The sequence below is a fragment of the Molossus molossus genome, unplaced genomic scaffold (genome assembly GCF_014108415.1).
Source record: "Molossus molossus isolate mMolMol1 unplaced genomic scaffold, mMolMol1.p scaffold_m16_p_4, whole genome shotgun sequence".
In the NCBI taxonomy this organism is placed as follows: Eukaryota; Metazoa; Chordata; class Mammalia; order Chiroptera; family Molossidae; genus Molossus; species Molossus molossus.
Window position 1 is genome coordinate 113,884,351 of NW_023425377.1, and position 25,855 is coordinate 113,910,205.

The 25,855-nt window shown below is 49.3% G+C and overlaps 1 protein-coding gene across 1 annotated transcript in view; it reads left to right on the top strand.

Annotated features, from left to right (window-relative positions):
- The window catches only part of MAML3 (mastermind like transcriptional coactivator 3), a 390,057-nt gene that overhangs the window by 353,619 nt on the left and 10,583 nt on the right, over positions 1-25,855 (top strand). The window contains exon 3 of the mRNA XM_036240484.1: positions 24,287-24,541. Coding sequence (XP_036096377.1) covers positions 24,287-24,541 — 255 coding nt within the window. The remainder of the gene's footprint in view (positions 1-24,286; positions 24,542-25,855) is intronic.

A 25,855-nucleotide genomic window follows, 5' to 3' on the forward strand; every position in this document is an offset into this window, starting at 1 on the left:
TGGGGACCAAAAAAGTAATTCGAAGCCCCGAATCAGATCAATTGCTGTTGTTAACAGAGCAGTGGATTCTAAGTTGATGAGTTGCCCTCATTGCTGACATAGTTATCTGTGATCCAAGATGCAAAGTTAGTGTGAGGTCCAAGCCCAGTAACAAAAGCGGGCTTTCTCCTGTGTTATTCCAGGCGCTTCTCATTCCCAGAGCCTACAGGTGTTCTCCTGGCTTCAGCCTGTTGAAATATGGAACAGCAAACCAGCTGTCATTCATAAGAATTGGTGCTGGCCAGCTGGCCACGCCAACTACAGCAGTAAGAACGTGCCTTTTCACTGTGGCACACGGGGCCTGACCTCTGAGGAGACAGCTGGAGAATCTCAGGTGACAGCCCTCGGGAGCAGTGTTTATGGCACTCAGGGACTTGCCACCCTGAAGAGGCAGGAGCAGGAGACATCTGCTGTCAGCGTGCTGCTTCGGGAAAGCAAAGACTGAACGGGGCTTTGGGTGGAGGATGAGCAACAGGGAAAAGCTCGGACGACTACAAGCTGTGAATTAGTCTTATTCGCAGCATCTTCCATCTATTCATTAGGAAGGAAACGCGCCGAATTATAATTACACAGGGCAAGTGGTCATTTTTTTTTTTAATGGAATCTAAAGTATAATTCTGAGATCTTTGTATATTCCTGATGGGAGTGTAAATAGGTTAAATCTTTCCAGAAGGCAATTTGGCAATATGTTCCAAAACAGGAGTCTTAAAAATGTTCATGCTCTTTGACACAGAACTACTTGTAGGAACTTGTCCCAAGGAAGTAATCAGAGGTAGGCACAAGGGTGTGTGTGCCAGAGTACTCAGTCCAACATGAACTGAAACAGCGAAAAATTGAAAAGGATTTAAATGCCCAACAGTAGACAGCCAATTAAATAAATGAAAACACGTCACTACAGTGGGATAACGTGATCCTTATTTTATTTGACTGAATACTTTGGAAAGAATTTTACCAAACGATGATCATTTTGTAGTCACGGTTACCAGTGCCTTTGCTTCTCTGTTTTATATTTTTCTGTGTGGTCCAAATTTTCTAGAGTGGATAAACTTATCGTCAAGAAGAAAAAAATTTTAAGGAGCTATAAGCGCATGTTTACATTTCTAAATTTAAAAACCACCCATAATTCACCCTAAAACAACTTCGTTTTGCATGTTTCTGTTTTTCACATTCTACACTTGTTGAGTTTTACACAGTTGCAGTCATAGGGCGTATGACATGTAATAGTCTGCTTTTCATCTAACATTATAGTTCTGTATTATACAGTCTCTGATTTTATATTCATAACTGTATAACATTATAACACATGAATGTATAACCACACACTAGGCACTATTAAGTCTGCTTTGGGTGAAGAGGGTGTTCATTCACTCCTACCTTCTGCCCCCACCCCCTTCTGGGGCAGACTTAATCCTTCCCTGATCTGCATTTTGCTCCTTACAGAAGTCATCTCCCTCCTCAGGTAGGAGTTACCTGTGGTCGGACCAAAACTGTCACAGTGGCCAGCCTGCGCTGGGCTCATACAGAGCACTTGCCCGTAAAGGCGGACATGCAAAAGCAAGGAGAGATGGACCGGGGCTAGGATTTGAGGGTTCAAGGTCTCTTTGGCTTGAGTAGCCTTGCAGAGTTACTCTGACCTCATCCTCAAGGAAAGATGTAAGTAAGGAGCATTCAAGGTCTGCGGTTGCCCTAATACCAATTTCCCCCTTTTAGTCATTTTGTAAATTATATTTTATTTTCATGGTAGGTTTAGACCCTGGGTTATAAAGGCCTGTTTATAACAGTTCTCATCCCGGCTTCTAAAACTCATCTTTAACTCTTGGTCAGGATTTTTCTCACTAAGCATTTGCCACATTCCTTTCCCAAGTTGTGTCAATACCCATAATGGCATTTAAAATGCTCCTAGGGCCCTGGCCGGTTTGGCTCAGCGGCTAGAGCGTCGGCCTGCGGTCCTGAGAGACCCGGGTTCGGTTCCCGCTAAGGGCACATACCTCGGTTGCGGTTTGTCCCCGGCCCTGGTTGGTCGTGCGGGTGGCAGCCACTCGACGTGTCCCTTTCACGTCGATGTTTCTCTCTCTCTCTCTCTCCCTCCCTCCTACACTCTATCTGAACAAAAAATGATGTCCTCGGGTGAGGATAAAAGATAAATAAATAAATAAAATGCTCCTAGGAAAGAAAGAGAGAGAGAGAGAGACAGAGAGAGAGAGGGAGACAGAGAGAGAGAGAGAGAGGAACAAGAAAGCAGGCTGCTTCCTGGGTACAGTCTCTGGGATGATGGGAAAGTTCTAGAAGTAACTGTGTGATCATTGCACAACAATGTAAATGTACTTAAGGCCCATGAATTATAGATTTTTAAATGATAAATGATGTAATTTTATCAGAAGGAAGAAAAGGGGAAATGGAGTCATGTGGTAACCAGTCTTTCTAGAATTCTGTTTTTTTATTAATTGAACCCTTTCCTGAACAAGAATCAAGACTGCTATAAGTGTGTTTGAAGACAGGAAAAATAAGTCCCTCCGTGTTGTGTTGTATCCTATTATCTTGACCTAGCGGATAAGTCTCCAAAAAGTCACTCAGCCTGCAAAAACTTAGCCCTCCCGTTTTCTTTCTTCCTTTTAGCTCTCCCCAGTGTCACCATCGGGAAGCTCATGGCCACAGCATGTAGCAGCCTAAAGAACTGTGGTCAGAAATGCAGGGGCTCCTTTTCCCTTTGGAATGACTGCCCGCCCCTAGCTTTTCCCCCTGGAATGGCACCGAAATCACGCTATTCCTGTGTTTATTTCTTATGTGTACACATGTTCTCTTGGGAGAAATGTGTGCAGTGCTATGTGGTAAAGATTTTTTTGCTGTTATTCAGAAAGATACAGCTGATGTTTGTGCCAAGTCTGGCTCTGAATGAAGCCATGAGAGGGGGGTCCTGGCGTCCTCGGTTTCCCACGACCCATGGCCCCTTTCCCCAGCCGTCCCCACCTGGTTCCCAGACAAGAGTGGTTGTCATCACTCACCCTTTCACAGGTGGGCCGTGAGCACAGAGAGCATGGCTAGGTCCAGGGTGGACGACACCCACGGGCACAGGAGTGACCACCGCTGGTCCTACCGGTTACACAGGAGCCTGAATACCGTGTCTCATTGAGCCTGAGGTGCACATTTTTAGATCTCTGAAATCAAAAATTATGTGTGAGGTCAGAGTTGATGAAATGCGATATTAGGGAGACCCTAAAGGTAGCAGTCTGTGCCATTTTGTAGAAGTCATTGAAATCCCCACCTACAAGGAAAGTTCGAATTTGTCCCTAAGACACAGGCAAGGGAGAGAAGACAGGTCTGTTTCAGAGTCAGGCCGCTAATTAACAGCTCCAGATTTCTGCGTGGGCCCAGACCACAGTGGGAACAAATGCAATACAGGCCTCCTTCCACAGGGGGCTCCCCGGAGATCTCTGCTTGAATGTGAACCTTTCTTTATCAGAAGGGGCTCTCTCGTCACCTTCCACGCAGATACCACAAGAAATAAGAATGGATCCATTTGGATTCGAGGTCACAGATGTCACTGGAACTCTGACTTGCTGTAGATAAAATTCGGCTGGGTTTGGTTTTGTTGTTGTTTTTCAGTGTCCTCTGCCTCCCTCCTGCCGGGCACAGGTCCCATCCCCTGCTCTCTGGGGTCCACCAAATGTACCCATCCTGTAGACCCCTTAGAACCTCAGGACTCTGTTAGGGACTGTGTGGGTTAGGACCACTCCAAGGAGTATGTTAAGTATGACAGCAATCTCCTAGAAAGCCTGTGTATGAAAATGTCATATTGAGACAGTGACATGGGAGAGAGACTTTTAAGAGGTGCTTTGTTATCTGGCAAAGCATACCTGTGGGTAACTACCCACCTTACCCACACTGAAGGCTCCTCCTTGCCCACACTCGGCGCCAGGTCGGGGCCAGAGCCCGAAGACGTGGGCAGCCGCGCCGACCTGAGCTGCTGAACCCCGAGAAGGAATGGTCAGACCTGAGGCGTCTTGCCAGCTGTCCCGACAAGGCCGGACACTTCTGCTCCTGCGACCTATGAAAGGATGGTCGTTCTCAGCTGAGGCCAAAGTTAGACCTGTGAAAGCAAAACAAGTAACCCTTCTTCCCAGACCTCCTCCCACCCCCGTGTAAGACTGGGGGGCGGGGAGAGGGGATGAGTCGTAATGAGACTTGGGGATGGGAGCTACTAGCGTGAAAATGTACCACAGACTTTTGGAATTCAACGTTAGTGGTGTTGAGAGACCATCTGTAGTAAAACCTAATACCAGTCGAGCCCAAAGAGACACTCCTGTGTCCATGTGTGTTTCCCGGCCGGGAAGACCTGGGCCCTCGGGTCGGAGGGAGCGACCGATGGAGGAGCGAACTCCAGCGGGTTCAGTATAGCTCCCTCCGAAACTCGGATCCAAAGAGGATTTAAGGCTTAATATCCCCAAGGAACAAAGAGGGAGAAAACCCAAAACCGCACCAAAGGCCGTCCCGAGAGACCGCCTGGCTTGCAGTTAGTGCAGAGGCAGCAAATGCGGACGGTCTGCGGCACAGGTGACCGGCCGCTGCAAAGCCTCTGGGTCTGTCCCCCGAATCCATTGATTCACTGGACGTGGCGAAGGACCCGCCGGGAGCGCCTGCGTTAAGTTCCTAAAGCTTCTGACGCCGCTTAGGAAGGGGCCAGGGGATCGCCACCCTCCTCCCCTTCCTTCTGCAGGCACCCAGGGCATCTTCCCCTCCCTTCAATTCACTTCAGTGCCGGGTGGGCACTGTGCTACCTTCACCTGAGGGGACCAGACTCTCAGATGAATCCCACAGCAGTCTGCTTTTCAGAGTTTCTTGTGCTGTTCACGGCTGTGTTTGGCGTCCTATTGGCATGTCAGGGTACAAAGTCACTGTGGCTGTAGTGACAGGAATAATCTGTCCATGTTAATAAACGGCAGCGGGTCCTTGCGATCGCTCTCCCTGTTCTTAAACTGATTTCAAAGAACATGAATCCCGCATTTTAGGGGAAGGCAGTTTTCTCACTCAGGTCCACGGGGGGAGGGATGGAGATCATGGAAGGATGCTGATGCAGAACAGCTGGGAAGTCATGGCTGCGCTGCTCGGCACTCTTATTATTCATCCGCGTAGTGAGCGCTGTAGTCGGTGCCACACTTGAGTGGCAACCTCACCAATTAGTGTTCCCACTGCAGGCCTGTGAAGTGCATGTGAAAAGAGAATTTGTTTAGAAGTGCTCATGCAAATTGTGCAACACGAATGTGGCCTCGTGTCAAGTCCTTTTCCATGTTCTGACAGACTCATGTCTTCCAGGTTTCACTGACCCGTGGCCCCTTGACAGTTACCACAGCTCCGAAGCCAAAGGAAACAGCTCCCGTTGCCATGAGCACTGTGTCGGTGCTGAGGTTTACGAGCTGCTCCTGTCGCTGGGTTTTGCCTAAAAAAAAAAAATCAGATTTTCACTTGGATCTGTGAAAACACAGATTAAGAAGGGGATATGTGCAAATAGCTACGTTAATGCCACCAAACCTATACCTTGGCCCCCTGGTGCCCGGGTTCAGTTCTCTTAGTGAAAACTGTCTTTGCATTTTAGCATTAATGTATATGTCTCATATTTTTTAAATCTGCATTAATGCAAAAAAAAAAAAAAAACAAAAACCTTGAAAGCAAAAACATTAGGTAAAATATGAACTGTGCCCTTATTTTATATAATTAGGGTCTATACTATCTTGGTAAATATAGTAACTATACATTTATAAACCATTCTTTGCTTATGCCCAATTTGAAAAAAGTCCTTATCCTTTTTGGAAGAAAACATTTGTTCCATTGGAGCTCTGTTTAGAACTGTTGTCAGGTTGTTTTATTTGTTGGCAGTTTGGGGGGCCCCGATGGGGAGGAGGAGGTGCCCTCGGGCGCTTCCGGGGTTCGCGCAGCCACGGATCATGCCCACACTCTGCGGATCAGGAATGGCCCGTGCGAAGGGAGGCCAGCAACACAACGCCGCTGAGTTTGCAGGCGGGAAAGGGCTGCTGGGGCATGTCCAGGCAGGTTGAGACCCTCAGCCTTTTTCATCTGCCCTCCCGCTACCCAAAACCTGGGGAGCAGCCGCGTGAAACTGCTGAGCTTGCCAAAGCTGCTTGCATTCGGGCTGAAAGAAAAATAGGAAATTTTACCCGGTATAGAAATGTCTAATTGCTATGTTGTACACCTGAAACTAATATGAGTACACACCAGCTTTACTTGACAAACAAATTTTTAAAAAATTTCACCCCAATCGGATTTTTTTACTTTTTCCTACCCCACCACCACCACCAAAAACAAAAACAAAACTGCATAGACAGTGGAAAGCACAACTTAGAATAAGACTGTCTCTCCATGCCAGACCTCCAGGGGCACAGGGATGGGGGTGTCAGCACCCAGGGTCTGTTCTGGGACTTTCCCCAGCCTGATTCTTCTCCAGCTGCACCCTGCCCCCAGTGTCAGTCATTCCCATTTGTCCTGTTGTCCCCTCCTCTCCCTTTGTGGTCTGTTTGCTGTTCAGTCCCAGACATTCTTTATCTATCGGGTTCTTGACCTGATTCCTCTCCTCTCAGCGTCCGGCCCCTCCTCTGGTGCTCGAGTCCTGAGTGCCTCTGTTTTGAGGGGTGCGCCTATTTCTCTGGAGCCCCTAAAAGGAAAGAGATAGGCAGTGAGGTTCTCGGGGACCAGCATTGGAAACCCCAACTAGAAAGTGTCTCCTCTCAGGGCCAAGTGCCCTAACCCTCACCTTCCAAGGACTCTTCTGTTAGCCCCCAGACAACTTAAAGAGAGAGGGTCAGCCTTGTGGAGAGCCGGTGAGCAGAGGGAAGCTAATGTCACCACATGTCACTGGTCCCTCCTCCCAGCCTCACATCAGAGCCCACCACCTCTGCCTGTTCCAGCCCTCCTAGCAGGTGTCAGCGACACAGTAACCATGCAGTCATGGGTGAACCATGCAGTCATGGGTGAACCATGCAGTCAGGTGTGAACCATGCAGTCATGGGTGAACCATGCAGTCAGGTGTGAACCATGCAGTCATGGGTGAACCATGTAGTCAGGTGTGAACCATGCAGTCAGGTGTGAACCATGCAGTCATGGGTGAACCATGCAGTCAGGTGTGAGCCATGCAGTCAGGTGTGAGCCATGCAGTCAGGTGTGAACCATGCAGTCATGGGTGAACCACGCAGTCAGGTGTGAACCACGCAGTCATGGGTGAACCATGCAGTCATGGGTGAACCATGTAGTCAGGTGTGCAAGGAATAAAGTTCCTACAAGGTCTGCCCCCAACCACCACCAAATTCATCCTCCAACTAAAGGGATACAGATGCTTGAGGGGAAACTCCCTGTCTGAAAGGTCCCGTGCTCTGTACCCTCCTCCCTCCCCGAAACACCAGGCTACATTTCCTTTCTCAAAGGTATGGATAGTGTGGATTAAGTTTGAAGGGTTAATGGATTTTTTTTCCCCTGAACCTAATCATTTCTTTCAGATTGTCAGGAATCTAGAAACTAGGATATTTAAGTGCTGAGTTCCCTGCGCATTTTGAGGGCAGGGTCTCCCTCCATGTTTCCCCCCATTTCGTCTCCCCAGACCAGGCTGACCGGGCAGAGGGCTGCCCAGACGCTAGTGGCCCAGAGTACAGCCCCGGGAGGAGCTGCTGGCCTTTGGGCACTGAGTCGGATCAGATCAGAGGAGGTGGCCCAGAATTCTTCCAGACGACCTGCCGACGAGGGCTGCCCTGGCCCAGGACTGCAGCCGCCAGCAAGCCCCTCCCTGTGCTCCCTGGGCTTCTTATTACCTTCACTCGGGCCAGGGAAGGCAGTCAGTCTGTCTCTCTCCTACCCGTTTAATAAAGGAAAACACGATCGTAGTTTGACACGTCATTTTGGGTGCACAGAAAGAGTGTCCTTTATATCAGAGGAGAGAGGAGTGGAGGGCGAGGCACACTGGCTGCGGGCGCAGGCCCAGTGTTGGCCGGCAGAGGACCCCTGTGCCCTCAGACCCGGTGGGGGGACTGCAGCCCCTCCCTCAGGTGCAGACAGAACAAACAAGTGAAACCGTCCATGGTCCGGAGTCCGCTGGGAATGCAGAGTGTTGTAGACCAGAGTGTCTGCTTCTCGTCAACGTTGTCTCACTAAGGGGTAGGAAGAGTTTCACAGAGAAGATTTTCATTTGTTCAGGGAAGTCACCCAATCTCCATGTGGCTGACACAACACATGTTCTTCCCTGGAACAACCACTGTATTGTTTTTTAAGATGTCCCTCCTTTTCCCCCCCACAACTATATTCTTTCCTCATGAATTTCCAGTGGCCCAACGGTAGTCACTAACTATTTAGTTAGAAATTATTTTTACTACCATACCTTCTTCCCATTGAAAAGATTGATGGGCTAAACACAACATTAACTATCTTATGAAAATGTCAGGCTCCTTCTGAAGCAAACAAGATTTACCATGCAGACCAAGAGTGATGTTTCTGGCTTTTTAAAAAATCCAAGGTTGCGCTTCAACCACTGACCACACCTAGGAAGTACTTAGTTATCCTTTTGTTGTGAATCTACTTGTCCTTAAAACCCCACGGCCACCATCTAACTTTCATTAGTCTTTGTCAGGTCTTATTGAAAGGGGTTAAGTGAAATGTGCATCAGGAAGTAGAAAGTTGGGGGTATGTTAAGGAAGCCCAGAAATGAAAAGGTTTCCTCTCAAAGTAGTTTTAGTCATATTTCCTGTTATTGTTTGGCGTCTTCTCTTCATCCCCAGGATATATTGTAAGAGCTCTAAAAATAGTCAACGTAGACCCTGCTATACCACTCCTAGTTCAAAGTCTGGTGGGGGTTTAAGATGCTTCTGGTACTAAATTTACACTTGAATAAACTCCGTTTTTTAAAAGCCAGGAAGATGAGGGAAACTGGAAATATTTTACTGAGTTTTGAGCAGGGATCGCCATCTCTGCCAGATGTCCGGTAGCCACTCGCGGGCAACATGAGAATAGAAGAGACTAGAAATGAGCAGGAGGAGATGGGGACCACTGACTGGTCCAGCAGGTGACCCCAGACACATGTTGCATATGGAAAAGAGGCATGTGAATTCATATTTTTGCCAAAATAGACCTTGCAGTTAAATTTGGCTCTTGATCCTGAAGGTCCCATAGTTGGGGGCATAGTCTCAGCCAGTTTCCTGCCACCTCCTGGCTGGATTACCCCGTCCTGCCTCCCGGTCCTGCCTCCCGCTTCCCTCCTCCTGGTCAGCCCCATTCTAATCGCGACTCTGCCTGACACCGGCTGAATCTTATTAAAGTAATGCTTTTATTGTTTTATTCCCTCTAAGAGTCTTTCCTGTGGCCCCTGCTGGTGGTGAGGTCAGATGTCTGCGCCGCTTCAGGCCTGTCCGCGGTCAGACGCGCCCCGCGAAGCTGGTCTCCCAGGCTCCTCTGCACGCTGCTCGGCGTGGGGCCTTGGGCCAGCACCTGCCTCCTCGAGGTGGCCGCCCCCGCCTTCCCCGTTCACCCAGACCCAGCCCCGCTTCCATCCAGGCTCCCCTTTTCCATGGAGCTCCTCCCAAACAGAATGAGGTCATTTCAGGCTTGGTAGGAGCCTTGGAGAGCACCTGGGCAGGCGTCCCTGTTTTCTGAACACTGACGTCGGAGTAGTTGAGTGAATTGCCGCGGGTCATACAATCCCTGGAGTCCATGTGTCCCCCGTCCCCCATTCTACGCTCTTTCTGCTGCGTAGCTCTGACCATCCCAGGTCAGACCAGGCTGGCTTTATGGAAATCCTGGGGAACCAGACAGCACATGCCACAGTCTCACCCCTGACAGGCTGGGGTTATCCTCCAGCTTTTCGATGAAGGGAAACTTTGTCTCCCCACTGGTTTTTGTGTTTTTTTAATCCTCACCCAAGGATATGTTTTTATTGATTTGAGAGAGAGAAAGAGAGAGAGAGAAGGAGAGAGAAACATCGATCGGTACACAGGGGTTTGAACCTGAAACCTAGGTATGTGCCCTGACTGGGAATCGAACCTTTGACCTTTCAGTGTACAGGACGACACTCTGACCACCTGAGCCACACCAGCCAGGGCTCTCTGCTGGATTTTCAATATCCATCCAGACCAAGTCCTTGGCTGCCCTTCCCCAAGCCTCCAGCCACAACCCCCGCCAGTGTACTGGGGCGCTGGAGGCCCTGGGAACTCCCTGAGCAGGCAAAGCTTTTTAAAGGGGGTTTGCATATCTGAGCTGAAGGAAGGCTTTAATGGCAAATTATACATTCTGCACCCTGACCAGTGTGGCTTGGTTAGTTAGAGCATCATCCCAGACACCAAAAATCGGTGGGTTAGGTTCCAGGTCAAGACACATGCCCAGATGGCAGGTTTGATCCCTGGTTGGGGTACATACGGGAAGCATTCGATCAGTGTTTCTCTCCCCCCCCCTTCCTCTCTCTAAAATCAATTTTTTTTTAATGTTTTTAATTATACATTCTGCATATAATGTCCTAGTGCTCAGGTTTGAGGTAGAGGATTGTGGTGTATGTTTTCTGGTGACAGATGCATTTGGCCTTGGAGTAATAGTATCTAACTGCACATAAGCAAGTCCATCGTTTCCTTACTTGGTGTGTTTGTTTCCTTGTTTGTTTGTCTTACCTGTGGCTGAATATCTTCTAAGAAAATTCAGCTCTAAGACCTGAAGCCTGAAACCGAAATGCCAGCAAGGGCCGTGCGATACTGTGCCGCTTCAGGTGACACACACAGGCTCCATGGTCTCAAACCGGCTCCCTGAGCTTATGTCAGGTCGGCAGCCTGGCAGTACGTTGTACTGATTGACCTAGTTACCCTTCCTGAGCTGAGTCCCTCAGCAGAAAGTGAATCCTGTGCAGGGCACGTGCATCTCAGGATCTACTGAGGCTCTGTCCCCAGGAAGCCTGTGGAGGTGCAGAGCGCGGCCGAGGCCCTGCCACGGCCCCAGAGGCTTCCGCGGTGCTGGTGGAAGGCTCTGTGCCGTGGCCGTGGCCCCTCCACGTCATGAGACGTCTCTCAACACCCTATTCGTGGGTGTCCTCAGTGACTTCTTTTCTTGGAAACTCTCTACAACTACATCAGAAAGGAATGAAAGAATGGCCTTGTTAGCCTTTTGTACATGCTTCTAACTATGAATCAAGAGGGCATTCAGGCCCTGGCTGGTTTGGCTCAGCAGTTAGAGCATCCGCCTGCGGTCCAGAGAGACCCAGGTTCGGTTCCGCTAAGGGCACGTACCTCGGTTGCAGTTTGTCCCCGGCCCTGGTTGGCTCGTGCGGGTGGCAGCCACTCGATGTGTCCCTTTCACGTCGATGTTTCTCTCTCCTCCTCCTCTCTCTCCCTCCCACTCTATCTGAACAAAATATGGAAAAATGTCCTCGGGTGAGGATAAAAAAAAAAAAAAGAGGTGGCATTCAAAACTGAAGTATGAAGCAAACTAAGGACAGACTAATGATAGAGAGCAGGCAGACCACTCGTGGGGTGGAGGGTGGGGTGTGGAGGGGTTGGACAGAAAGGGAAGAAAGGGAGAACTCATGGGCGTGGACGACAGTGTGTGGTTGTGGGGTGGAGAGGGACGGGGGAGGTGGAAGGGGACATGGAAGGGGTAAATGGTGATGGAAAAATTAAATTTTAAGAAGAGGTGGTGTTCACTGGGCCTTGTACAGAGAGTGGTGTTCAGTAAAAACTGCGCCCTGAGGACCCAAGGTCAATACCGAATCTCACTCTCGCTGCTTTCCTGCGTCCCACAGTGGGGACCTGAGCCGTCCTAGAGTTCAGTTTAGAGGTTCCTCGCCCCTTGCCTCTGGGCTCCTCACAGGTGTCCGGCCTCTTGTATTTAATTTCAGCTTTCAGGAAAGGTTTGGTTGCCTTGGGAAGGATTTCATCCATGCTGATTGAGAGACTGTCTCTCCTTAGGGTAGGGGAGGGGAAGAGAAGAAACACAGGGTGAAAACCCAGTACTAGGGGGCCCAGGTGAATGCAGCCACGTGTGTGTGTTACAGAAGTGGCTGAAAGGTAAGGAAGACCGGAACTCGATCCTTAGTGCCGGGGGCACTGAGCAGCAGCTGGAGCTCCCTGTCCTGCTCCCGCTTCCGCCGCCTGTGCCTCCTGCTCTGATTTTAGCCTCCTGGAGTGCTCATGCCGAGAGAGTGGTAGTTGGGAGCGCTTTGAAAGGAGATGTGAGGTCTTAGGGGGAGAGTGTGTCTGCACCACGTGGCCGTTGTCACGGAGCTCGCCCCGATCTGGGAAGCACAACAGAAGGGGAGGGCTACGTCGGCGAGGGAAGAATTTGCACAAGAAACTTCGGGCAGAAACGGGGAAGGGGGGGCATTTGAGATGCTATCGTGGTGAGGACAGACTTGGCTTTAGAGTCTGGTAGAAAGGAATGGGAAATTAGCGGTGCACCCCAGATAGTAGGGTGTCCCCCCAAAAATGTATACCCAGCTTTGAATGATTATAAAGTCAATGCTTACTAAAGTACATTTCATTTTCAAAATGTAACAGAATCTACAGACATTCTGTATACATTTTGGGGGGACACCCTGTATTTATGCTTCGGTGGGGATATTTGGCATATCTTTCTCCTCTCAGAAGGCCTGGATCCCTGTTGTCGACAGGAGTGGGTTTAGTCCTCATGAAAACGAACGTTTTACCTCAAGTGCACCTTCATTCCAGGGTCTAATTCCATAGTTAGCTACCCACCGAATTTTCACCCTAAGCCGAAGGTGATCATCTGTGCACGGGGTATTTTCCTTCAAGAGGCTGAGGAACTGATTTGACCATTAAGAAAGAACAAACTATGGGCTGAAAATAGAGGCCCCACAAAAGATTTCTAATTTCCTCATTATTATGAATATTGATAACAGGAGCCAGCATCCATGAGCATTTGCTGTATGCTGAGCACTGGAATCATCTTCCCATCCGAAGTTCAGGTAAAAGGAGCAAAAAGTATGAGACTGTGGAGAGGATGATGTTGGATTGTTCCCAGGTTCCTTTATCCAGGTCACTGTGTGTGTGTGTGTGCATGTGCATGCATGTGTATGTGCACGCACGTATGCATGTGTGAGTGTATGCATGCATGTGTGTGCTGTGTGTGTGTGTATGCATACATGTGTGTGTGTGCATGGTGTGGGGCCAGGAGCTGTGTTCACCGCAGCACCAGTGCAACCCAGGAAACTCACTGAGGTCTGAATTCCTTTTAGGGATGTTTTTATCCCAGTTTGTCCCCAACTCTTCTCAAGGTTAACAGAAGACCTGGGCCACTTCTACTTTATGGAGTTACCAGGCAGATTTACAAAATGAACAAATGCCAATAAAAAAGACAAAGAAAGTGATGTTTTTATTTCTAAAACACAGTGCAGTGTAATTGTATCCTCTGCAAGATAAACACGGAGGACTGTTCGTCACGATGGACTTGGTGTGGTCTTGTAACCGGGCACAACTCAGAGCCATGAAATAGAAGGATCTTTCCATCCTATCAGCGTTTCTCAGTGACTCTATGTAACCTGTTTGAAGAACATGTCTAAAACTTTAAACTTGAGGATTGTTCTGGATGTGAGGCCCAGGGTCTGAGGGACCCCCCTCCCACTCCCCACAGGCCCTGCCTGATCCTCTGTGAGCCTCTCTCTTAGACTTGCGTCCTCTCAGAACCTGGTTCTCAGCCCAAATCTCTATGTCAAGTTCCCACCAAGATCTCTCATTGTTACTCCTTCCCCTACTCTCCCATGCCCGCCCCCAAGCCCTGCCTCCTCAAACCCCAGCTCCCCTGCTGGCCTGGTGTGCAGTCAGGAGTGTGGGGAAGGCAGCCCTCCTCCGACCTTGGTGTGAGCACACCTGGTTAGCCCACAGACAGGTGGGATCTGCCGGCAGAAAACCAGCAGAGCAGGCTGACACGGACCCCCACCCCCTCTGGAAACATCTTCTGCCGGGAGGGGAGAGCAGGGCTACAACAGTGAGCAGCTTCACAGAAGGACCCCTTCAGGCAGCCAGGGCCGCCGGCCCCCAGCCACCCTCGGTCCGACTTCCTTCCCTCCGTCCTGCCCTGGAGTGATTGCAGCAGAGAGCGCCACTTGGCAGTGCGGTGGGCTCTCGTCTATAAATGGAAACATTGGCCCGGCTCCCAGTGTAACACAAGATAGGCTTCTGCGTCCGTTATGTAATCGTGGCTGTGATTACGTCATCAGAAGGGGGGAGGCAATACGAGAGAAAGGCACGATTTGGGGCGATAGCAGCTCAGGAGAAACTGTTTCTGGCAGCTGGGCCGAGGAGAGCTGAGCCTCCTTCCTCCACTCCCGGTTTTAAATCAAGGAAAGAAAGGCAGCAAACAGATGGGTAAAAACCTAATTCCTGGAGCCGCTGACAAACCACTTGCAGTCCATGTGTCCTGACAGCAGCCACTTGGGTGCGGGCAGATGCTGTCCCCACCTCTGGCTCATAGCCCCTGGGGCTGGGGTTTTCCTCCAGCCCCACAGAGAAAACTGCTGTGCAGACCAGTGATGGTTTTCCGTTTCCAAGTTCTTCAGCTCTCAGGGCTGGGCTCTTTCTGGCCATGCTCTGTGGTTTTAGGCCTCGGCTGGAGAACACCAACTACAGAGGGAAGGGTGGTGCCACCAAGGGCCGCTTGTCCAGGTGGACCAGAGGATTCGTAGATGGTCCGAGCCCTGCAGGGCCGTCCCTGGGACTGGGGAGCCCTGGTTGAAGCAGTGAAAAGCTGGCCTAGTTGCTGAACCTGTAGCCAAAGCCAGTTGGTTCAGGTCTTGAGGTCCCCGGAGAACTGCTTCTAGGATGTCTGCTGTGCACTCCGGGGCATAGGTGGGCTCAGGTGGGAACAGTCCACGTCCCAGGCACAACCAGGGCCCCTCTTGAACTCAGTAGGTCCATTTCATGTCTGTTTAGACCAAGTATTCTTACTGAGGTTTGGGGTTGTTTGGGAGGGGTGGGGGCTCTCATTTAAAGAATCCTCTAAATGTTGACCATTTAAGTTGTTTTTAATTTGTTGCTACACTAAGTCATTCAAGCTATTCAAGATGCGTCTTTGCACAAAGCTGTGAAGAATTCCATGAGATGAGGCCTTAGAAATGGAATTTCAGGGTATGATGTATTCAAGTCCTTGATCATTCTGCGCCTGTGCTCTAGAAGCCAGTCCCTCTTGTCCTGGGCCATCCTGAACCACTTCCTGTGAGAGGCCTGGCCCCTCCCCAGCAGTCACGTGCCTCAGCCCCGCCCCAGCAGTCATGTGCTTCCACCACTGGTCCGTGCTCTGCTGTCTCCTTGGCCCAAGCTGTGGCTTGTGCCTCCTCCTAAGCAAAGATGCCACCAGTGCCCAGCAACTAGGGGATCCTCACCCCTCATCAGGGTTGTGGAGTCCTTGAAAACAAGCAAATATGTGCCCGGCTGGTGTGGCTCAGTGGATTGAGCCTCGTCCCGTGGACTGAGAGGTCCTGGTCAGGGCAGATGCCTGGGTTGCAGGCTCGATCCTCAGGGAGGGCTGTGCAGGACATGGCCAATCGACGTTTCTCCCACATCCATGTTTCTATCTCTCTCTCCCTTCTCTCTCTCTTAAAAAAAAAAAAAATCAATAAAAACATATTAAAAACAAACAAGCAAATAAACAAATAGGCCCCTTTCTTTTTTTTTTTTTTTTTTGGCAATTTGAAGATTTTATTTTATAGAGCACAAGTTTTGTTTTTTGTTTTGGGTGTTTTTTTAAAGTAATTATTTAAAGTTATATGTTCAGCCCTGACCAGTTTGGCTCCGTGGTTAGAGCATCAACCCGCGGACCAGAGAATCCTGGATTCGGTTCCCGCTAAGGGCACGTACCTCGGTTGCAGTTCGTCCCTGGCCCAGGTTGGGGTCGTGTGGGTGGCAACCACTCCATGTGTCTCTCTCACATTGATGTTTCTCTCTCTCTTTCTACCTCTTTCCCTCCCGCTCTATCTGAAGATAAATGCAAAAAAAAAAAAAAAATGTCCTCGGGTGAGGATTAAAAAAATGAAATAAAAAATAAAGTAATACATTCATAATAGAAAAATGGAAAGAGTATAAAAATAAAAATCACTTATAATCCTCGTCTAACATGATTATTCTGTGACGACTGATTTAGAAACTGCTTTTTTCTCCTCTTAACTATACGTTGTAAGCTTTTTTCCTATGTGATTAGATAGTCTGAGAAGGCGTGATTTTTATTGGCTTCCTAGTATTCATGGTATGGATGTACCATAATTTATTTAATCAAGCTCCTATTGTTGCACACTAATGAACTTTTAACCAATTTAGAGTTGCTTTGGTGGTGGAATTAACCACAACAAAGGGATCAGGAGGACTCTATAATTTACATCAAAGGCAGAGGGAAAGCATACCTCTCCAAGTTGTGTTGCCACTGGAGGGACCTATGGTAACTTTGTTCAAAGCACCGATAAGGACAAATGGCATTTTTGTTGTTTTTACCCCCAAGAAAGTCCTTGAAAGCCTGACCTTCCTGCGCTGGACTGCTGACGTTAACCCTGTCTTCTGCAGCAGGAGCTGAGCAGCAGTCCATTGTAGGGCCATCTCTTTGCTCCTCCCCAGTCATACCTGATACTGGTTTAGGCTAGAATTCATCAGAGCCCATTAGTCAGCTCAATTCAGCAAATATCTATTTTGTTGCAAATATCTATTCTGTTGCAAATACCTAGCTCTGTGCTGAATGTTAGAAAACAAAAAAACTACAGACCTTGCAGGAATTGTTCTACCAGAAAAGTATAACTTGTAAGCATTTGGAAAATTGGAACTTTTTACCTTTCTTTTAATTTTGTTATTTTGTTTTATTGGTGTGTGTGTGTGTGTGTGTGTGTGTGTGTGTGAATTCTCACCTAAGGATACTTTTTCCACTGATTTTTAGACAGAGTGCAAGGGAGGCAGGGAAGAGAGAGAGAAACATTAATGTGAGAGAGACACATTGATTGGCTGCCTCCCACACACATCCCAACTGGGGCCAGGGATGAACCAGCAACCCAGGTATGTGACCTTGACTGGGAATCAAACCCATGACTCTTTGGTCCATGGGCTCTAACACTGAGCAACACCGGTGAGGACTCTGCATTTCTTATGTTACTTAGTAAGAAACAATCATGAGCATGGAAAATATATTTTTGCATAGGGTTGGGGGAGGCTTGGAGTAAATACAAAAACGCATAAAAATATTAACATGGTTGCCTTTGAGTTAAAAATGAATATTGTCTTTTCTTTATACTTTTATGCAAAGGTTTTGAGTTTTTTCAGTAATCGGGAAAATAACCAAAAATATATTTTTAAACAGTTCAGTGTCTAGATAGGAACTCCATTCTGCTCATTGAGAGCTAGAAAGAAAAGCAAGTTTACAGCCTTAGTCCTAATTGTTTTAGGAGCTAAGCTAGAACCAGAAACAACACTTCCCTCACCCTGACTTTGCAGAGCTGCATGTTCAAGAGGTTATAGCAACAACAGTAATAACAGCAAGCAATGTGTTATGGTCAGGGAGGGCCAGTCACTTCATGGAGCTGAGTGTCTACCTAGACCTATTGGGTTCCCCAATATAAATGACTTCTTCTTAGAGGTTGAACACAGAACTTGTTGAACCCATGTAGCAGGTTTAGTACTGGGCCCAAGATAAGCTTCCTAAATTGCTAAATTGTCTCAAAACTCAATGGTCTTGGGGACACAACCACCACACATCATAAAACAAACTTTTTTATCCAACCTTCTTCAACAGTCTTCCTTAACAGAGGGGTTTCCATGGGGCAGGCCCTGTTGGGCTCTGCTATGAATTTATTGTAAACAACTCTCTAAACCCACAGTGAAAAATTGGTCCAGACAAATAAATTCTGTAAAAGAAGCCACCATCCTGAAACCAAGTTTTGCCCTGACAATTGATCAACTTCGAAGAGAATTTGAAGGTTTTATTTTATTTTCTGCCTTCCTTCCATTTCTGGTTGAATGGGCTATCTTGTGCCCTTTCTTTAAATGTCAAAATTGATAGCACAAAGGCATCCTAATTTTGGGTATCAAGCAACATATAAAAAAAAGTGATGTATATTTTGGTGCTCTTTCAGTTTCATCCTTTGATCCCAATGGAATTTCTGCCTTTTAATTCTATGTCCATTCCTCTCTTCCCCCCATCCGCCCCTTCCCATTTCTTTTTATCCCAGAGTCCTCTTGGGTGGTTTGCTCAGTTTAGACCAGATGCATGTTATGGTCAGTGGAAAAGTCAGAATTCCAAAGACAGCACCACCAGCCGTGTGACATCAGACAATTACTTAACCTCTCAGAGATTTAGGGGGGTTTTAGTCAGTAAAGTAAGTTTACTTATGGAGGCAAACTGGCAGGGTACTTTGCATATGGTAGGTCCCCATAAGTGTTTAGTTGTTTTCTTCCACTGTTGCCTCTGTTTTCTCCTTGTTTGAAGAACCTTTTCTAAGCAGAGAGGACTTTCCTCCAATCATAGCTTTCCATAGCTCTACCTTGTATCAGACCAGGGGACAGGAAGGCTATTGATGTTTGATGCTTCCTCCTCAGCAGGGAGTATGGTGGCCTCACCCTTCCTCAGTCTTGACCACTCCTCAGCCTCACAGCAGAGCTGCAGGAGTCCTGCCCTTCCTGGAAGACTGGTGGCCATGGCTCCTTTCAGAATTCTTGGGTTTGCATTGCCTGAGCAGCCCTCAGAAAATATGAATATTTTGTTCCAAATGCAGAAGAGTCTGCAATAGAAATCTAAGCAACTCAGCACTCTGACTTGCTTTGGAAAATGCAGGGTTTGCAATCTTGTCTGGGTACATAGAGCTGGGCAGCCCCACCTTGCAGCCAGTGCCTGTGAACCAGGATTATTTGCCTAAGTGATTGTCAAACTGTGGGTCATGGTAAGTACCTGGAGGGCTTGTTAAAACACCTCCAGAAGTTGTGGTTCAGTCGGCCTGGGGTGGCCCTGGGGAATTGGCATTTCTAACAGTCTCCCAGGTGACGCTAATGCTGCTGATCCCAGAACCACACTTTAAGAACCCTTGATTTTAGCCCATTCTTGCCCCCTCCCCCAAGGGGATGGCTAGCATCTTCTTAGCCATTAACTTTCTAGAGGGCCTCATTAACTCTTTCATCTCCAAAGTTTCCACTGTCAAGGAGAAGTCTCAGGAATATGATTTTCACTTGAGGGTGTGGGAACTGGGACCGAGAGGTCAGATAATATCCCGGAATGCCAGCCCACCGCCAGACCCCTGCGAGGCACGGGCAGGTGCCTCCACCCAGCCCAGGTGGAGTCCGCCGAAGCTGCTCTCCAACGTGCAACTGCCTCACTCTTTCCCGGCAACTGTTCCAGAGCCCTGGGCTTCTGCCTTCGGAAACGTCACACGTGCATAGGACCTCTGCAGGGAAAGCCTCTGGACACTGGTCTCGAGAGGTTGGACTCAGAAGCGTCTTGATGTCCGGAATCTGGGCAAAATTCCGTGTGGAATTGATTTGGATTTTTAAAAATATTTAATTACTTGATCCAGTTCAGTGTGTGTGAAAAGCACGGATTTTTTTTTTTTTTTTTCAGGGACATCCTTTTTGTTACATATTGATTTATTGTTACTTTTCCTACGGGAACAAGGCTCTGCCACCCTCCCGGTCCTCCATGCCCCCCACGCCCCCCGCCTTCCCAGCCCCCGGCAGGGGCGGGGAGAGGCCCCCGAGCGCTCGCGGCCGCGGACCTGCCCCCGCCCCGGGACCGCTCGCCCGCCCCCGCGCCGCCCCCGCGCCGGGCCACCTGGGCTGTTCCTTTGTTCGGGACGCCTGTGCCGGGAGGCGCTTTTCGGCCCGCGGGGATCGCACGGCCCCTCTCCTGCCTTCTTAGCGCCCCCGAGGACGTGTAAGCATATAGGCTCGAGGAGAGAGGCTAAATTACGCCCCGGGGGACTTTTTAAGTGAAATCCTAAATTTCATTTAGCCCGCTCGTGGGCCACGCGCCGGCAAGGCCAGCGGAGGCCTCTGCGCGCCGGCTTTGTGCAGCCCCGGCCCCGGGAGCCCTGTCGCCGGACGGTCCTCCTGGGGCCGGTCCCGCCGCCCGCCCGCCCTCTGCCCCCACCGCCCCGCACCGTCTCCTCCCGCCCCGGCCCTTCCGGTCCCTCCCCGGCCGCCCCCGCCCCCGCCGCCTCCCTCCCCGCGGCGGGAGGAGAGTCGGTAATAAGAAACCAGTGCAGTGTCGGTGGGAGAGGGGGGAGAGCACCCCCGAGATACGCGGCGATGGAGAGAGAACTCGTTCTGGGTAAAGAGGGCCTCGAGTCACCAGGGAATTCCTGGATTGTCTCAGGCTGTCGTGTGCGATGTCCATCAGCCGTGCGCACACCATCTGCTCGGTATTATGCTCTCAGTTGCCAGGCTACCTGCTGTACGCAGTAACACTCGGCTGCCTGGCTCCCGGCCGCCGCGGAGCGCGCGGGCGGGCGGGGCGGGCGGGCCGCAGTCGTGATTAAGCCATCTGCACGCCGGGGCGGGGCGGGGCGCGGCGCGGCGGCGGGGCGCGAGCGCCGGGCCGACACCGCCATCTGCTGGGCCAGCGGGGGCACAGCAGCTGCGCCTTCTTCCCCCAGGGGGGCCGCCTGAAAAAGGCTCAAGCCCCGGGCGTCCATCCTCCAGCCAGTTCGCCTCCAAGCCCCGTCACCCCCGGCTCATCAGCCTTTCGTGATCCCCCCGCCCAGGAGCCAGCGGTCTTTGGCTCACCGCCAGCAGCCCTGGCCCCTCTCACCCAAACACTAGGCGTGTTCTTGAAAACACTTAGAGGAAGAAAGCTGCTCGGCGCACAGATTTATAAATAAACAGCTGGCTGCTCTCGGGAGATATTTTTACCACAGCTGTTTTTTGAAGTAGAAAACGGCCTCTTCGGGGGAGGTAGGGTGTGTTTTGCACCTCCTACCTCTCTCCAGCCCTCAGAAAATTGCTAAGATCTTTTCCCTGCCGGAGAGAAGATATGTAAAATAGCTTCATCGGTTTTGATTTTTCGCCCTCCCTTCATGTTACCGAAGAGGGAAAGGTGAAGAGGGAAAGGTTTGGGGAGTGATGAAGCTCTGTGTAATCACTGGGATTGCTACAGGAAGAGAGTGAATGGGGATTCTTGGTAGAAGGCAAGGGAGGTCATTGGGTGGGGGGTGGGGTAGAGAACAAGCCAGTAATTAAAAACTAAAAATACTACATCATTTGGCTTCAAGGCCTTACAGTTCTGGTGACAAAAGCTCTGCCTGGTTTTCTCTAACAGCACCCACAGTGTGTCCTTAGAAACAGGAACGATGTCATGAAGTCCTGCGGTTCGACAGGCTATTGCTCATTAAGCCTCTTAGAGTGGAGGTTAGAAGCCACCATGTAATATGAAACAGTTAATGGCCTCAGCCAGCTCAGTGTGTAAGGCGGGCCACTCGGTGCGTCTTCACGCTCTGGAATACACACCTGAGGCTGAGGCTGTATGTGTCAGCTACTGAATGCAGCAGAGCGGGTTGGGAGAGCCTTAAAGGTGTATCCACCTAGATCCATGGATGCTGCATTGAGAAGGCAATCCTTTAAAAATGCATACAGCCTTTCTGCCTCTGTGTCTTCAGGTCTTCAGTGAGAAACCTGAAGGCAAAACTTTTAGGAGGGAATCATTTGGAGAAATACATAATCCTGGGAAGTAGTAATAACTTAACTATTCATTTGAAAAAGCCCCCCCCCCCCCCCTGCTTTAAAAAAAAAAAATTTTTTTTAATTTATTTTTAGTGAGAGACAGAGAAAGAGGCAGCGGGGGTGGGGGGTAGAAAAACATTGATTTGTTGTTCCACTTACTTATGCATTCTTTGGTTGCTTCTTGTAAATGCCCTGGTCGGGAATCGAACCCGCAACCTTGGCATATCCAGATGATGCTCTAACCAACTATGCTACCCAACCAGGGCCCCCACTGTGCTTTTGAAGTATTTAGTTTGGCTGCAGGAAGACAGGGGCCAGCAGTCACTGCCACCAAGGTAAAGAGGCTGAGAAAGCAACAAGTCACTGCTTACCACTTCTGAGCGAGCGCCCCAGCTTCCCGGGCAGGTCACACCGGACAAGAATATCTCAAAGTGCACAAAAATAAACAGGGCCTGCCCAGACCAGCCCTCTCATAAAACCAAGCTGAAGAAAACTTTTATCTCCCCTTGGGTCTCATTTTCTTGCCAACTCTCTTCTCCTTATCAAAACTGGGAAATAAATATACTGAAATACACGGGGTGGGGGGGAGCCCCATATATCTTTATTTTTGCTGATTGGTTAACTATCCTTCTGTGTGAATTTGTTGTAAGTGTGAAGTCATTTAGCCATTTGTTTGTAAAGGTGGCAAGAAACAGCATTAGCCCACTGGAAGGAAGGGCTTGGAAGACAGGTAGCAGATATTGGGGGGTGGGGGGGGGCACATATCTTGGCCCTTGCAGGAGTCAGGTAAACTGGGAACATAAAGGTTCCTGGTATTTTTAGCATAAAGTCTTTTTAACATAAAAGTGCATAGCTCTCTACCTAATAATTATGTGCAGACAGAATACATACTGAAAGACAAAAATCTGTACTAACTCCAACAGTGACACTTGCATTCAAATAAAGAACATGGCACGTTTATGGGAGACATACTATATATTTGTCCACAGGCAGTTTTTAAGGCACGCTAGGCACCTGTAGCCTGGGAAAGGTCTATGCTAGTGGAAAGGGTATGAATTTAGACTCAAGATCTGTGTTCTCCTTCTGCTAGTTCTGTTTCTTCTACTTATTAACTGTGTGACCTGGGCTCCTGCACTAACTCACCAGAACTGCTTGGGTTCTTATTTCCCAGGTGAGAGGAGTAACAATGTTTTCTTTTGTTTTGTGGTGGTTTTGCCTGTTTTGTTTGGGTTGGCGGAGTACAGATTAATTACTTGAAACTTGAATGAACTGAAAGGAACGTTTCAGTGGAATGTCCAGACAACACTTGCCATTACCAGGTTGCTTGGTAGAATGAACAGGAAAGGAAGTGTCTGGAAACTGAATCTTCCCATCAGCTCTTTTTCCCTGGTCGTCTACACTATCTGCTGTTAGACTTCCCCACTGAGCACCACCTCCCGTAGTCACTCGTGCTGTGTGTAAGTAGGTCTCTACCACTTCACCTCCTATTTCTTAAGGATCAGTCCTTAAAAGTTGCCATCATTAGAATGACTGACACATAATTATAAAGACCCAATTCAACCCTCCACATTTAAATTGTCCCAGACATAGGAGACTCAATTCTAGTTTTGAAAATGTTGGGAGATTATGTATCTTTGGGCAGTATAACACCTTCCCACTTCACACCATCAATAATTCTTAGTAGCAGGATTTATTTTATTTTTTTTTTAACATTTATCAGAGCTTTCAAATGTTGCAATTACAGCCAACCCTTGGGCAACATGGGTTTGAACCGCACAGGTCCACTTATCCACAGGTTTTTTTCAGTAAATATACAGTTGTCCCTCTGTATCCCTGGATTTCTCATCTGCCCATTCAACCAACTGTGGATCAAAAACAGTATTTTCAGTCCGCAGTTGGGAATGTATGACTGTATGCACTGATCCACAGCATTTTATGTAAGGGACCTGAGCGGCCCCGATGTTGGTGTCCGTGAGAGGGCCTGGGACCAATTCCCCGTGCATTCTGAGGGACGATTGTAGTTAAGTTTGGGGGGGAGTCAAAAATTGTACATGGATTTTCAACTGCACAGGGGTCAGTGCTCCAAACCCCCCATTTTTCAAGGGTCATCTGTAATTAGAATTCCATCAAATCGCAGATCTGTCAACTAATAAATTCCAGCAGACTTCCGTGAATGTCTCATACTACCTAAGAGGTTCGTTTGGCCAGGTGGGCAGTAAGGATTAAGAGAGAAACTCGGGCTGTCTCCTTGGAGACTTAAGATAAGCCCAGCCTGAGAGCTTATTCCCTTCCCTTTGGAGAAACCCAGAATGTTGGCTGAAAACCTGGCTCCTGTCCTTTAGCCCGGGTCTCCTGAAACAGACTGGACTTGGCCTCAGATCCCCAGATCCATGCTCTATACTGTCCCCCTGGAGCCCCTCCAATGCCACTGTGTAAGACCACCCTTGAGGTCTACTGTATTGTTTGTATGGAAATATAATGTGCCACTCGGGACCCCTCAGGTCCACAGCAGGGCCTCTGCCCCAATCCCCTCCCCCCATGCTTCCCTTCAAATGTGCAGTCACTGAATCGGGCTCCTTCTGTCCTCCCAGGAGCAGCACCCAGTTGGGCTTCCCCGGACCACCGGCCCCATGCAGTCCTCTGTGCCCCCAGGCTCAGGCAGCATGGTCTCAGGCACCAGTCCTGCGGGTCCAGGCTTCCTGGGCAGCCAGCCCCAAGCGGCCATCATGAAGCAGATGCTCATTGATCAGCGGGCCCAGCTGATGGAGCAGCAGAAGCAACAGTTTCTGCGGGAGCAAAGGCAGCAGCAGCAGCAGCAACAGCAGCAGCAGATTCTGGCTGAGCAGGTAACAGGAGCCCGTGGCCCAATCCACTCATTCAGCCCCTGGCACCGTGGGGGGGTTTCAGTCCATGCTTTTTGTCAAGATGTTCACAGTCGAGCATTCTGCAGGATCACAGAAAAACCTGCAGAATTTAGCCCTTGCCAAGAGCGAGCCCTTTTCTTAGAATGGACTCGTTTGTTCTCAGAAGGCTTCCATCATCGATTTGAGGGCCCATCGCCAGAAACACGTCTTCCATTCAAGCCTGACTCCTTCGTGTTTCTGGTGCAGGGGTCGGGTAAGCAGCATGGGGGTGGGGGGGAGCTGGTTCACATTCTCCCTAAACTCGAATACTTCTAGCAATAGGAAGAAAAAAGAAAAATAATTCAGAGAACTTTGTCTCTTGGAAGAAAGTGTCAGGAGGAGGGATTGAGGAGAATTCTACAGAATCGGTCATGAACAATGGAACAGGAACAATAGCGGAATAATAGGGCCCATAGAAGCACCTGGAAACCTGAACTTGAGGTCACAGAAAGGGGACAGATTTAAGAAAATCCCCAACAGCTTTGAAAAGAGCTCGGGAAATCTTTAAGTTAGAGGAAGGCCTAATACGAAGCTTTGCCTTAGGCATCTCTGTCCACCCTCGCCCTGTAACCCCTCCAGCTTTGCAGGAAAGCCTTCCCCGCGGCCACCCCGTCTGTCTCAGGGTGGTTCTCTGGGGGGTGGGGGTTGTTTTGGAGCTGTCCATGCCTGATTTAGTATTAGCCCGTGAAAGGCCCGGGGCCTCTCTTAGATGGCCCCTGTGGCGTCTGTACAGGGCATCGCACTTATCATAGGAGGTGTGAGGTTGTCATCTAAAGCTCAAGGCCCAACAGAGCTCTGCCCTACTGTTACCCTTCTAGAACGTTCCTAACAGGTTCAGAATTGTGGAAATGTATCAAGCATCCTCCACCACCCACTGTGTGGGACACAGACACGTTGAGATCCCTACTAACCAAGAGCAGCAGTTCGAAGGAACACCAGTCACCCTGCAAGGAGAAAAACTGCACCGTTGAGCACTGTTCACTTAGGTTCCTTTTTTTTTTTTTTTTTTTTTTTTTGCTTTTGTTCCTGAGCAGCTGTGTAATTATCTCCCTTTTCAGCAAGGTCAGCCAGCCGCCTGGCGCTCGTGGACAAACAAACCTCTGTCCCTGTCACCCTGCGTCAGGTGTGACAAGGAGCCCTGCTGGTGTCCCAGGGGAAGCCAGGCTTTGTCCATCCTCTCCCCAGCCAACCCCAGCAAACTTCAGGTGCGCCTGATACTTTGAGGGATGGCTTTTGGTATGTGTGCTGGGACCAAGA